General features: G+C 39.1%; 1 protein-coding gene across 4 annotated transcripts in view; it reads left to right on the forward strand.

The window, feature by feature from the left end:
• The window catches only part of RPS6KA2 (ribosomal protein S6 kinase A2), a 285,035-nt gene that overhangs the window by 223,697 nt on the left and 45,865 nt on the right, over positions 1-15,473 (forward strand). For all 4 annotated transcript variants that reach the window (XM_086877952.1, XM_086877953.1, XM_023923711.2 and 1 more), the window contains 4 exons: positions 1,764-1,801; positions 2,534-2,676; positions 9,049-9,119; positions 9,948-10,036. In XM_086877952.1, the coding sequence (XP_086734078.1) occupies positions 1,764-1,801; positions 2,534-2,676; positions 9,049-9,119; positions 9,948-10,036 (341 nt within the window). The remainder of the gene's footprint in view (positions 1-1,763; positions 1,802-2,533; positions 2,677-9,048; positions 9,120-9,947; positions 10,037-15,473) is intronic.

Raw genomic sequence — 15,473 nt, forward strand, 5'->3', positions numbered from 1 at the left:
TTCTTTTTACATGAAATATAATCTTCGATTACTAACTGTAGCATTATTGGTGCTGCCAGATGGCAAAGGTGGAGGCACCCAGATGTCCAGAGGGTGCTGCCAGGGGCCACAGAGGAAGCTGCCAGCAGCTGAGGGCATGGTAGAAGGGTGATTAGGGAACATGAGATGGAGGAAGGAACTGTAGATCACGTTTTAGGGGATATAGGATACACATCCATTGGAAACCAGGATCTATTAATTTTGCTGCTCATGCAAAAAGTGTGAGAAAGAGTTGCTGTGTGTTTCTGACAACCTCAGGCAGTAGTACCAGTCTGAAAGCTCTGTTGGTGTTGCCTCTATCCCTTTAATTGAGAGTAAGGTGTGAACCCTTTAACCAGGGCAAAGTATGGGAAACATACATAAAGCAGTATATATTTGGTATCTGTACATACCAAAGCAGCAAGGATTTTCGATAGGAAATTATGAAATTTAAAGCCCATTAAATGTTAAATTAATGTTTCTGGGGAAATTCCCACAACCTTTGAATTGCAGTTGTTCACAGGATCTTCCTGGGTGTGTGGCAAAATTTTGGGTGATTTCTGTGAGCTCTATTCCCACTGCTGTTTTTCCAGGTCCAGGTCTGGAGAGTTCATTCATTCGTGCTCACTTCCACACTGGCAGGTGTTTTACTCTGTTCTCTTCTGAAGCACAAGTTTAGGGGTTGGAGTCACAAAAACACATTTAAACATGCCTGGTAACCTAGTACTTGAAAATTACGTGTTCAAGGAAACTGCAGAGAAAGAATAAAGAAAAGATGCTTTTATGGAGGAGGAAAAAAGGCTTTAATTATTGGACTTATGGTACTCAGTTGCTGGCCTTTGATGACTTGTACAACATCTTTTTCTAAATACATGGATGACAGAGGAGCATCTTTTTTTCATCCTATTTTCTTCCTGAATAATTAGATTAAAGTGATTCTCTAAGAGAAGAGGAATATAAAAATAGCTGGCACCATGCTAGATCAGTTTGAAAAGAGAAATATACTAACTAGGACTGTAGAAAGACCACCTTCATTACTATGTCACTTTTTATTTACCAAAAATAATTCTTTTTCAAATTCAGTATTCCTTCTTGTTTCCGCAAAAACTAGCACTGCTTTTTGTGAACTAGAGAAATTTTGGAGTGCCTTTGTGAGGAAAAAAATATGTTGGCAAGTGGCAAATGTGAGAACACTTGAATTTGGCTTCCAGGCTGAATTTTCATCTGTGCTCTGGACAGAAAAAATAAGCAGAGGCTGAGATCCATGCAGTGAGGCTGTGACTAGTCACTGTGCTCTACAATGACTTTTATTACTTCAGTATGAACCTTTGGACTTAATTTTAGGTCCAGTGAATCCAAGCCCCAATTATTTGTGTGATTGCCTTTTATTATGACAAGACCAGGAAACACGTAGCTCCTTCTCCTGCTGGCAGGATATACTCTGCAGCTGTTGGCTTTGAACACCCTGTTCTTTCTGAGCTCCGTTTGCATGCCCACCTTGAACATCCTATGGAGCACAGAGGAGGCTTCTCATGGAACTGCCTCAGGCTGTGCATGCTTCAGACATGAGATTAAACAAACCTCTGGGGTTCATTTCTCTTTCTGGAGCCATAGAGCCCATTAAAGTTTTGTTTTTGTAAGTATTTGAATCTTGCATATCTCCTTACCTGACTTAAACATTTTTTATTCATGTTTTTTAACTTTGTGCCTGGCTAATGAATGAATGTTTTCTTTTTGCTTTACAGCATTCTACTTGATGAAGAGGGTCACATTAAGATAACAGGTATGTGAGGGACAGAAAACTTCGTGCCTGTAAGCTGATTTATTTTTTTTCTGCAGTATATTGCATGGATCCTGGTCCTTGGTTGGAAGGAGCTTGCTTACAAAAACTAGAAGCCCAGAAGAGTTTGAGCGTTAAGTTTCTCTGTTGATTTGTCAACCCCCATGCTGCACAGCACATGGAGAACATGGCATTCTCTTGGTGAAATTGTACTCTTGACTGACGTGAAGCAGACAGGTTTGGCTGCCTGCCACTGCAGATGGAAGGATGTTTACAATATGACTATTTAATCCAGACAGAGGATGACTGGAAAGACATCCCTTTGCCGCTCTAGAGGCACTGTCTAGCCAACCTTTTCACTGGTGTAATCTGGGATTATTATTCTTAACACTTTGGTTAGCTGTGCAACAATCCTCACTAGCGTTGCCTTCACCAAACCTGAACTGTATATATCTGCTTATTTAAACTCCCTTCTGCCTTGAGCCAGAGCCTCATTCTGACCAGGGAAAATGCTATGCCTGTTTTCAGGGTGTACTAATAAGTGCCAGGCACTCCATGTAGGCACACACGTGTCTGTAGCCTCTTTCTGCACATAGACAGAAGGGCACTCCACCAGCTGGTTGGCGTGTATTGTTCAAACAATTTAAGCGAGCAAAAGAAAATTATTTTTTTTTATTATTATAAAAAATAATTTTAGAGACCTGACAAGACTTTTTCCTGCTTCAATTTATGTAGATTTTGGTCTGAGTAAAGAAGCCATCGACCATGACAAGAGAGCGTACTCGTTCTGCGGGACAATAGAGTACATGGCCCCAGAGGTGGTCAACCGGCGAGGACACACGCAGAGTGCCGACTGGTGGTCCTTCGGCGTGCTCATGGTAATGCAAAAATTGTGCTTGTCTGCTGGAGGGCTGGCTGTGGGAGGGATCACATGCCTCAGATAAAAAGTGCAGTGTCAGTGAAGTTTTTCAGGGAGGTGCTGCACTCTCCTCAAGCCGTTTAAAATTGAGTGTTCAGATGGTAGCCTGTCCCCACCTGACCCTGCACCCTCCAGCCTCTTCAGTCTGTGTGCTACTCTTGCTGAGGTAGAGGAAGAAAAGGTTGAGAAGTTGGTTTGTGAAGCTGTGATTGTTTTTTCCAAGCTGTATGAACACTGTAAGTTTTTGGAAGCAGATGTTTGCAGCATTGTTTTATCAAGCAGAGTGCTGTCCCTTGAGCCCAGACACCAGGCATCTGCTCCTCTCACAGGGATATGTTTGGATAACAGCAGTGGAGCTGCTCTCTCCTGAGATGTAACATGTGCTCAGGGCATGGCTATCACCAGGGCACCTCGCCGTGGTGCTCACAGCAGAACCAGGGCAGAATCAGAAATTAGCATAGCAAAGTGCTCTTCCAATGCAGCACCATTTCCTGTGGCATGGCAGCTGTTTTTGGTAGCTATACATTACAGAACATACCAAAATCCATAGAATATGTTTCAGTTTTGTTTTCCTGAAGCTGACAACTGATGCCACCAGAGGCAGTAAAGGAAGCAATGTGAAAAACAGTTAAATTTGGGGTTGGAGAGGGCCTACATCACTGATCTAGCAGGTTGGCAGCAGTTAATCTACATAAATATTGTCATTTATGGCCTGAATTATAAAAGGAGTGGAACATCCTTATCCCCTGTGGCCACAAATCCATTTGTGGATGCTCAGCACTTCTGAACCATGTACGTTTATTCACAAAAATCAATAGGTTATGTGGCATAGAATAAATCTATCTCTACCCTTTAACTTTTTTATTATATATTTACTTTTGGTGAATAGCTGTGCCTTCTCATCCTTTCTCTCCCATTAAATGATGATGCATTTGGTGTACAGATTGTTATTCTTTCACCAGTTAAAAAACTCTTAAATAAACTGGACTACTACTTCCTCTCCGGGTTTTGCTAGGCATGCTTATTTTTATTTTTTTTTTCCATTGCTCTTTTCAACCCTCCCCTAAGGATTCAGCATATTAGAATTAAAAAAGATAAGAATCCCTATAACTGGAGATGAATTAAAGAAAGTAAAACCCTTTTAACTCCAAGCTAATGCTTTAAGCCTTTAAGACATCTTAGAGAAAAATATGTCAGTCAGTTCAACCTTTTTCCCTTTTCAACATTTAGCTGGTTGAGACAGAAAAACATATATTTCCCCACACAAAACCTCTGGGAGGGTTTTCTGATGCTGTCTTTCACTCTGCTCTTTTCTCTTTGTTTTCCTTGTTCTGTCACATGTATGTTCTATTACAGAAGCTGGTTTTCTGTCAGTCTGAAAAACTGAAGATAATTAAATGGTATTCAAATGATTTATTAGCATTTCTTCCTAATCACTTTGCAGTATGACGTAAAATAAATGAAGAAAATATAATTTTATATGTATATATAATTATTTTATATTTAATTTTACTTTTATAATAATATAATAATTGTATATGTAAAATAAATGAAAGAAAATATACCAGTTGATGAAATACACATAGCTTCAAAAGAAGTGTATGTGATAGTGGAATTTTCATATCTAAAATTTTTATCTAAAAAGGGAATATATTAGGCAGATAGTTACAGCATGGCCTATATCTTCCTCATCATCAGAGCAACAAAACACTCACTTGTCTGTTCTGTTCTGTGAAGGGGGGTTGATGTTACAGCCTGAGGAGCTGGGTTGTGCTGGCAGCTTCTTGCCAACCTGCATTGACCAGAGCACAGACTAGAATCAAACTGAATGATCCTTACACACTCATTAAATGTGGCTTGTTGTGATTATTAATAGCAAACAGACTTGTCTGAAAATGACTAAGTTCTGGTCTTATTTATTAATTGAGTTATTAATTGTTTTGTGAATTATTATTCACCAGGAGTTTTACTGTCAAAGCAGTAAAACATCATTTACTGCCAGCTAGGTCTTTGACACAGGCCACGCAACTGAAACTGTTACCTGCTCTGTTTGTTTGCTGCTCAGTTTATTTGAATTGTTTTATGGCATTATGCAGATTGTATGTCAGCAGGTACAGTTTCACAAATCTTAAAATTTGCCCCTTCCAGCATCCCAGAAGACAGCCCCTGCTTCTCATTCAATATGTGGTGATGACTGCTGAAACCCAACTATAATTTCTGCTGGTGAATCTATGTGGTTTATCATGAGCAGACAGCCTTTTCTGCCTTTCTATATCTTGTTCACTCTATGTTTTGGATAGGATATAATCTGCAAAAGTTTTGCATCAAGAGATCTTCATGAGCAAGTGTTTGGCTTTCATTGTTAAAAAGTTGAATATGTAACTAATACCTTTTCAGCTGCACTGCAAGAGTCTTGATGCCCACACTGCCATCTCTGAAGCCCAGATAAACTGATCTGCCTGATCTAACATGTGAAAATCTCTTGGAAGGCTTCAAAAAAGCAGTGCTTTTGTAGTTCATCCTGCCAGCTGATTTACAAGGTCATAGACCTTACCAAAGTTGCATTCTTATAGTTCAGGAAAAAAATACTGTACACCTTTGAGAGTCATGTGAGCAGAGAGGGGACTATAATTAGAGAAATGGCTGTGATGAATTGGTAGCAGTCCCAAACAAGAAAAAATGTGTTCATAGTTGTCAGCAAGTAATTATGTCTTCACAAGAAAACAAAATGTCCCTTTGGTATCCAAAGTATTTAGCTCTGTACTAATTTTGTAGTAACTATACAGTGGCATTGGAAAAATCAATGCAAGACATCAAAGTATTACAATCTTCTTTTATGAAATCCCATTATAACACTTGTTTTATTCCCAGTGCAAGAGGTGGTCTTCATGAACGTCATTTTGAATGTTTATGCTTGTTGCTATGTTAAGGGGTTCAACCCCTTGTGAGCACTAATCATTGTGTTTCACACACACAGATAGTGAAAAATATTTAATGCATTTTGCAAGTATTAAACTGAATGCTTGAGCAGTTCTCACATACCTGGAAAATGACTGGGAGTGTTGAGAGGAGAACCTGGCCATTCTCTGTTTTCCAAAACTGAGTGGTCTCATGTTTCTTTGTACCTCTGAGTTTTATCCTATGGTCACAATACTTCAGCAGACTTGGGCTGAAGTAGTTTGCACAACCTGCTCTCCTTCCACCTTTTAGGAGGATTCATATGGTAGTTACCCAGGCTGAGGATTTTTTCTCATTCATTATCTTCTCCAATAACCTTTCTGGGTCATTTCTTGAATCCTGAATTTCCTCAGGAAATATGGCACTCTTTTTCCACAGTCTTCCCACATGTATGTCTTCTGGGAAATGCTCATGTTTTGGCCACCAAAATTGGAGACTGCCCTGAAAACTAGAGAAAGGAAGCACTGCATAGTAAATTGAGACCTCAGCAGGGGTTGGATTATGTGACTTCAGAGCCCCCTTCCCATTAAGCCTAATTCTGTGGTTCTCTAAACAACCAGCTGAATTGGAACAAAGAATATTTGCCTTTCTTGCAATTTCTTTGGTACAGAAAGGAAGTCAAGGCTGGAGGGAGGTGCAGTTTTCTGAAGTACTGTCTAACGGAAGATGGCCCTCCAAAACACCTGGGAAGTGAATTGGTGGGAAGCAAGGAGCAAACAGATGGTTTCTACAGATGGGGAAGTAGGGAGAATGAAAATTGAGTCTCCCAGCAAAACTATTGGGACTGCTTTAATAGACAAAAATACTGTAGAGATCATTCATCCCTAGTTCAGCTTCTTGTCAACCTGCTGTGACCAATACAGCTCTGTATCTACGTGCAAGAGCAGAAACAGCATGTTCTCACTTCTGTTTGCATGTTCAGGTTTAGCAAGATTATTGACTTTTTGAAAAAATAAGCAGGAAGACAGGTCATTGTGCAGTGAAAGGATAGCTTTAACTGATGACACAAACAATTTAATTTTTTTTTTTTTCAGTCTTGTTCTTTCATTTTTAACCTTCAACACATTTAGTCAGGCCGGCAGTTGAGAAACTAATGTTTTCTTCCAGATACTGCTTAGCTAAGTTCATTGAAGTAAAAGGCTCTGGGGCTCTGGTACACTTAACTTACGTGCCTGCCTTTCACTTTAAATATTAAGTGCATTTCTTCTGAACCTGAATTAATCACAACATTAGGCCTGCACAACTGGAGATGTGGTAACAAAGTGCTGGCCATTACAGCAGCACTGTAAATGTTTCCTGCAGCCTCCAGGACAGTCATTCCCCCTGCTCCCTCCTGCAACTTAAATTTCTTCCAAATTCCTTCCTTCTTGTTTCCATCCCTTGCAGCCACAGTGAATTTGCAGGAATTCCTGGGATATTGGGATGGGTGGGAGCGACAGCCCTTTCCCACTGCAGGCAGTTGTTTATATCTGTATCATCTGCATCAACAGCGTCAAGCCCATTTGTGCCAGTATAAATGAGATGTAGCAGCCATTGCTGGTGCCGCTAAATTAGATTTATAATAATAACAAAGGAACATGAGCAAGTGTAAGTGAGCATTAGGTACTTACTGTGAGCATAAACACTCTAGAAATCATGAGGAGGGTTTGGTACAATCTGTACCATTTATGCTGCTGCCCTGGGAAGCAATGTTCTCTGCCCCTCGTTCCCAGTATATCTGAGCATTTTTATCAGAACTAAAGCTCTAATAGGTCAGGATTACTTTGAAAATAGTATTTAAACTCCAGCATCATCTAGTCAGGTTTAAAAATTCTCCTCCATTGTGTTTCTTTGTAGAAAATTAGCTGCTTTCCTCCAGGTCTACCAGGCAGCCTCTCCTAACCCAAGCAGAAGTTAATACATTTGCTTATTTCAAACCTTGCTTATATTTGGCAGCCATATACATTTTCTTTTAAGTGGTTTTAATTCAGTTTCTCCTATGTGTTTTAGTGCCTTGAGGTAATTTGTTACTAACGAAGATTAATCCTTCAATTAAGCATATTCAATTAGCTATCTGGCTTCTAAACATCTCCTCTGCCCTTCTCCCAGAATTAGCATAGCAGTTTCACCATTAGTTTTCTTCTGTTTTCTATATTTTTCTTCTGATATAGCTGTACTTAATCTGGGCAAAAGGAAGAGTCAGGCTGTGGGGCAGTCTGACACAAGTTTTGGTAATGAAAGAATCTTAGCACAAACGTGCATTTTGGCAGCACTGTGGTTCCTTGTGGGATAAGATACAAAAGCTACATAAGACTTTAAGAGTCTTTCTTGCCTTAGCAGATATTTGCTTATGCAGTGAGTATTAATTATTAGATTAATTAATTACTGTAATTAATTAGCTTACTGTAGTACAAGAGATCCAAAGCCTGAGTGACAGGCACAAGTAACAATTCATGTTATGTTCAATGGACAGTTTTCCTTTGTGTCCAAGCTCAATTATGTTCTTGATGTCTTTATATTTGGTGATGCACAGCCTTCAGCTTCCCTTAGCCAGAGAAAACAGCTGCCACTCCATAAAACTCCATGGCAAGAGCTGTGTGATAGACCTGGTATTGAATCCAAGTTAGGCAAGCTTTTTCAACTGGGGTTTTGTTGGGTTTTTTCACTCCTTATAGATGTGAAATTCCTGTCAAATTTAATGAAAGCACTAATCTGTCTCCAAGGAGCCATAACTGATTGATGTTTTAACACTTGAGTTAGGCAAATAATTGATGATGACTGTTGAGTTTTGCTTTGAGATTTGGGTTCAGTTAAATGTGGCATTTACGAGATTCATCACTGAGTACAGCCAGAGAAACTGAAGCAGGAGAGAAAAGGCACACTCAAAAGCTTTGAAAATGTGGGGTTTAGTCTTGTTCCTCCTGCAAAATATAGTAGAGACATCTTTAAGTGGTGCAAATATACAATCAAAGAGGTGGTTTGACTCAACCTAGAAAGGTGGGGAGTGGTATATCAAATCCATTTTCCATAGTAATCTGTGCCAAACACTGCAGAAGAGCCATATCCATGCAGGCTAAGGGTCCCTCCATCCAAATACCTCATTGCCAGCATTGTAAAACAGCAGGTGCTGGAGGAAACACGGTATATGACACTTCTTCCCAAACATACCAAAACTTGACAACAAATATCAGTGTAAATAGTTTGCAACATGTCTCTGGAATGGAACAGTCATCCAGACTTGCTGTGCCATTTTTTTCTGAAGCACAGCTTGTTGGATCATTTCTTTTCCTCTAGTTTTCAGTTGTGCTGGAAATAGAAGATGGGTGTGGTGTCTTTGGGCTTTGCAGACCATCCCAATGCACATTTGATTTACCATTTTGTTGCTACTCCACAGTTTGAGATGCTGACGGGATCATTACCCTTCCAGGGAAAAGACAGAAAGGAGACAATGGCTCTCATTCTCAAGTGAGTACCAAAACTGCTTTCATTCTTCTAACTGCAAGTTAACTCTACCCTCTGATCACTCCATAGAGCCCAAGCATGTGATGGTAGAGAATAATGATATGCATAATGAACCTTCCAAAGCCATGAAAGGCGTGAATTTAGTAAGACACACATGCCTGATGCCTGTGTTCAACTCTAAAATTGCCTTCAGAATAAACAGTAGGAAGTGAATTGCTGAGAGAGCCTTACAAAATAAATTTATCTTACTTTTTGTGACAATGTCAGTATCCACAAAATGTGGGAAAGTCAGATTTCTTCAGGATATCTTATATTTTGTTGTTGCCAAGTTTCAAATCTTTTCCTTTGCAATGTCTCATTTGTTTAATATTAAATGCAGACAAAAGTATTTGAAGCTTAGCTTTGCTCACTAGTGCATTTTTTTATGTAGTGGTGAATGGCCAAGAGAAAAGTTTTAATCTCTTTAAACAGTATGCAGTTTAGTATAATCTTTTTCATTAAGTTTGATTGTTTAAATTCCTCCTGATTCCCAAATTTATTTCAGCAAACTTAGAAAGTAAAAAAAAAATCTGTAGTAAAATGACCTATTTAGGTTGCAAAAGTTTTATGAGATTCATTAGATTCATTCTCTACCTCTAGTGAAGTCAGTGATAAAACTTTCCTTAAGAATAGCAGAATAAGATCAGCTTCTCACTCTGTGTTGCACTATGCTTAGGTAGCCTTTGGTGTGTCTGCCCATCCTGACTACTACAGTTCCACTCTTGCAGCCACAGTGGGATGGAAAAAAAGCTTGAAAAATCTATTTTCTTTTCAAGTGTTGTGTTCTTTCAGAGCCAAGCTGGGAATGCCACAGTTCTTGAGCATAGAAGCCCAGAGCCTGCTGCGAGCCCTCTTCAAAAGGAACCCCTCCAACAGATTAGGTACGTGTGTGTTTGATCAGGACACTCGTTATGTGCTCCCTGCCTTGTCAGGTGGGGAGTTGTACCTCTCAGCTCATCTATTCCCATGGTTATCCTCTTCATTAGCTGGCATTTGGCATTCCTTCCCAGAGCACAGTGAACCTTCAGCATCACTAGAGGAATTTGCAATGAGTACAGGCAAAGCACTGAAATCTAAAACATGATAATAACTTGTGTTTCATTTTTTTGGTAAAGATGGTGAGTGAACTGCCAGCTTTTATGAATGATTTAAGATACCTGCTCTGTATGATGATATAGGGAACTGAGAAACAAGTGTGGTACAAAATCTGTATAATTTAGCTGCAAATCTCAGGTTTCATCTCTCCCATTCTCAAATGCATTTCAATCCTGTCTCATTCTATTAGCTAAGGGCAGTCTTGCAGTAGACTTTATTCTTTATTACCCAAATACATTGTCTTCTTTTTACTGTTGTTGATGCCTTAGAGTGGCTACCTAAAATAGAGGCTAGAGAGAGTTAAAGTGGGTATTTATTAATGGCCTTCAATAGATACACCTTGGGCAGTGCAAAAGCCTTGCAGAGGCTACACCACAGATGGAAAATGGTCACAAGGTTTTCAGACAGATATAAGTTTGGTCTATTTGCATATCAGGGGTTAATTCTCCAATTTTAGCTTCAGGTGATAAAGTCATACTCCCCCAGCTCGCTCCCCCCCCCCCCCAATTCCCTTTTGTTTATACTTTTCAGAGCCTGAGGCTGTGGTGTGTCCTTGGAACTCAGGCCTACAGGGGTTGTTTTGTCTAATCGAAACAGGAAGACAGTTAACTACACTTTATATGGAGTTTAGACCTATGCACTAATGTAGTATAGAATTTGAAAAATATAAAAGCTAAAATCTTAAGGCACCAATGTGTCTTCACCTTTTGTTAATAATCCTGTTTAGACTGTGATAAACTAAATATACGTATTGAATAATGTATCTTATGTTATCTTCTTTATTAAGAAATGAATTGCATTTGATGAGGTCATGGACAGTGCTTATGGCTTATTGCCACTGCAGATTTTGTTGTTGTTCCCCACAGGCACGTGGGGACAACCCAATCAAGCCCATTGCTGGGTGGCAGTGAGGAGCCAGCCCTGCAATATGCCACTGTGGTCCCTCTCCTTCCAGGGGGATCCCATATTGCCCACAGAGGGAATGCCTGCCCACCTGTCTTACCTCTCGATCTAAATGGTAGCCTTGTAGTCTGATGCACTGTAAATACGAGAGTAGAAAAACATGAGAGTAGAAAAACACATTTTCTCAGCAAGTTTCAATTGCTCTAATGCAGTGTGTTTTACCTTGGAAGAAATAGAGTATTGGGATTTCTAGATTTAATATCTGTTCAGGATAATTAGGTTCTGAACCAAACATGAACTTTTTCCCCTCCCTACCTCTGTTTCTTTCTGTTGTTTCCTCCCTGTCTCCATCTCTTGGTTTTATTCCGCTCTGCTCCTTTTCCATCCAAAATGGAGCTCCAGTGAAGTCAGTGGGAGTCTCTGGATACCAGTCCTTAAATAGAAAGCTACTCACTAAAACTTGGTTTTAGCCATAACAATTCTAGCCCTCATATATTAATAATGGGGAATTGCTAGGGGTCAAGGTTTTAAAACCTGAGGTTTATTGAAATACTGGGAAGGCTTGGAGGGGGGAAAAAATAGAAAGAAATAAATTATTTATAATACAAACATCCAAGGAAATAATATCTAAAAGACTAACAGAAGAATAGATCTTAACATTTCAGGGATAACAGTGGAAAGCTCCTGAAGGCATTCTCTGTTTTAACTGATTGAGAATCAGCACAAAGGAAGATGGAAAAGGACCTGTTGGTAACAAGAGAAGAAAAGCTTGAATAGTTGGCCTAAATACTGAACAGAAGTCAGTAGATAAAAGAACTGCTTCAACCTTGTGGATTTTAGGTTTTTCTGGGAAAGGAATAATAATATTAAAAGAAAAGTAAGCTTAGACATCCAGTTTTGAAAAATCTTTGGAAAATTAATGAAGCATGCTTAAATAAATGAACCATATTATGGCTCAAATGCTTGATTTCAGCCATTGTTTCATAGCTTTGCAAATATGGAAAGTGCATTTAGTTCCAAAATCCAATTTTAAACATTTACAAGAAAAAAGATGCTTTTTGCCATCTTATTTTGATATCTTAATAAGCAGAAGTAAAGATTGATGATGTATTCTGAAATTTTGCTTTGAAATTTTGTTTTGAAGCTTTGGATTATTCCTTGAAGAAATATTAGGGTTGAAGCAAGTTAGACAAGACTGAAAAGAAATTTAGTAATCTGATTTACTTGTATCTATTTTTAAGCCTGATGTCCATATTAATATTTGTGCCAAGTTTTTAAGGAATGGAAAGTCTTCCTTTGGTATCCCTGCTTTTGGCCACTGTCTGTTCTTTTCAGAACAGCTTTTTGCTGTACAAATAGCCTGCATAGCACTGTTCTAAATACAATAAATTTCAGATTATGGATGAGCATAATTTTAAATTCTTAAACTAGCTTAATACCCAGGCAAATAAGGAGTAAGCACTCAGAAGTAAAACTTTATGATGAAAGTGTTAGTTCGTTACATTTCCAAGAACTTAGGCAAAGGACTTGCTTTAAGGGCTGGATCTCCTCAGGTAGGTAAATAAATTATTTATTATTTAACATTATTATTTAATAAATCCATATTAAAATTTTATTTTATTTTAAAAATATGTTATCTAACAAACTCCCTACACTGCTGAGCAGTATAAAGTGTCAAGAGTCCTCATAATTGAGAAGCTCAGACAAGAAAGTTTAAAATAAAAGCATATGCCCGTAGGCTCAGAGTAAAAGCCAAGGAAATCACCACTATTTTCTTAATCCCATGTTCTCAGGTAAGATACATTCTGCCTTGGCATATAGAAAACTTTGGGCTTTAACTTTATAAAATGATGAGTCTAAGCAGAAAACAGCTTTCACCTTTGTCAGAGTGACTGTAAAACTTTATTGTAAACCTTAGAAAAATACCTCAAAAATTCTAGTTCACTAAAAATATTCTGACGCTGTAGAGACACTAAAATTTTATTATCTGAAACTAAAAATTTGCTAACTCTTTCTGATGAATTTGAATATCCAAGTAATCAACTTTCAAGCTCCTTAGGTCTCCTTTCTCCCCCTTAATATTTCAGGGCTCGTGTTGTTCACAATGTTTCAATAATCAAAACCGATTAAAAATAAAACATTCTACTCTTGCTGTTTGTAGGCACTTTTATTGTGGGCATAAAACTTAGATAATAATTAAGCTCTTACTAATGTGAGGCTGCTATTATATAAATGCACTCTATAGTGTTTTTAAACTGGCAATTTGATCTGAAAGACTTATTTATCTTCTCAGATCCTCATGGGACTGGATGGCACATAAGAATTTTTGCAGGCAATAGGTTTGATTGTGCTGATTATTCTTGACTGATAGGTCTTTTTGCTAAGTTGAAGTCAAAGTGAAGTTAAAAATCCCAAACCCACTAGAAACCTTGAGGAAGGTGAAAGGTTTGTGGTCATGCAGTGCACTATTGCATGCTGAGCTTCAGATGTTTGCTGAATACCCATCTCTGTGCCAAGAAATGTCCATCTCCATACAGCAGGCCTTTCCAGTCATGACCTCTGTAGGGCTTTTCTTCTCTCCATGAAGGCACTTCTCTTTGCAGTAGATTTTTAGATTTTAGATTTTTTAGATTTGCAGGTGGCAGATGAATGGCTGAAACATGCTGAACAAATCCAGAGTGACTCCACCATAAGCACTGATGTCTAATGTCTCCCCAGGACTTCTGGAGCAGGGTCAGGGCTGTCCTCCTGGTCCCAGAGCTCTTCCTGAATGCACCCTTGGGCTGCTTCCCTCCTCCAGCTGAGGAGAGGACCAGGCCACACATTGTTGCCTGCAGCCACAGCACACAGTCCAGGAAGGAGCTGTGGGCTACACCAGCAAGTCTCGTGGCAGGGAAGGTCAGGGGATAAAAGCTGCAGGAAGTGCTGAACCTTCTCCATAGCATAAAATCAGTGGCTAAGAATTGGAAGTAAGCCACTCCTTGCAAAATGAGGCTATTACTATCCTAAATCTCTTTCATATATTAAGCCCATGCACTTTACCACGTATTCCTTCTGTGCCAGAGCTGAGGTGGCCCCAACTGGGAAATTAAACTTTTTCAAACAAATGCCTGCCTCAGCTGCATGCTTGCATTTCTTACCGAACACTGCAGCCCCCACTAAAAGAAGTAGTTGTGGGTGGACTTTGTTTTTTCTTGGTCCTTATTTCTGTAGGTTTGTGGAAAAGGAACAACAACAGTAGCAAAAAGTGTGGCTTTCCAATAGATGGTCTGAAAAAAGCGTGTCATTCCCAACACACAATGACGTATCCATTAGGCTAAGCAAGAGGGAAGACAGAAGCAGTGGGGAAGGGGTAGAGCAGAGAAAATTGAATGCATTAGCAATTATCTTCAGTCTAGGATGTGCTGCTAGTGTCTTACGGTGTCTGAGCACTTATCACAGTCCTGCAAAATCAGTCTGGCACTTGAGTTTCATCCTGATGTGGTAAACAACATTTACGGCACATTGCAGTTTCCAAACACCACCACTGAACTCGAAGCATTTTTACAGCTGTTTATTTTCTGAAGATTTGCTTAATGCAATTCTCTTCAGAGTAACTCTGTTCGTTTTGTGTTTCTGTTGGCATTGCTAAAATCAGAATCTTGCAGACTTCAGACTGTGCATTGAACAAAAATATGCTAAGGAAGTCATAGAAAAAGTCCTATTCTAAGACTTCTTATTTTCCTGTTCAATACCCATGGACCATAAAAAACTGCCTAGGGGTATGTACGAACAGGATAAATATATGTGTTTCTTCACCCAAATTTTCTCCTAACCTGTTCCTGCTGTAAGGTCAAGCAAGGGTTTTCCTTAGCATCTTGTGGTTAGTCAATGAATTAATCTTCAACAGATTTCTTTTCAACAGACTTTCCTGGCTTCCTTATAAACCCATATAAGTATTTTGTGCCACATCATCTTTTCCAAGTAATTCCACATCACACAACTCTTTCCTGAGGAAACATCTCCAGGTTCTTCTGAACCTGATTCCTAATGGCATCATTTAGAGATCTGTTTTATACTTCCCTGGTCATCTGTTTCCAGGCTGAAAAGTCCTGACCTTCTCAGTCATTCTGTAATATTCCATGTTGGCCTTCTTTGACTTTTCCTAACTTTAGTAAGTACACTTTTACAGGGGAATGTGTCAGCCACAATCCATACTCCAGTTGCAGAAATGCAACAGTTACACAGTGACAGTGCAATGATGTTGTCCCTTTCGTCCTCTATTATTTTCCTAAGGTTTGATTTTATGTTCTGTTTGCCTAGAAATGTCTGTCTGTCATA

This window comes from Cyanistes caeruleus, chromosome 2 (assembly GCF_971803275.1).
Source record: "Cyanistes caeruleus chromosome 2, bCyaCae1.hap1.1, whole genome shotgun sequence".
In the NCBI taxonomy this organism is placed as follows: Eukaryota; Metazoa; Chordata; class Aves; order Passeriformes; family Paridae; genus Cyanistes; species Cyanistes caeruleus.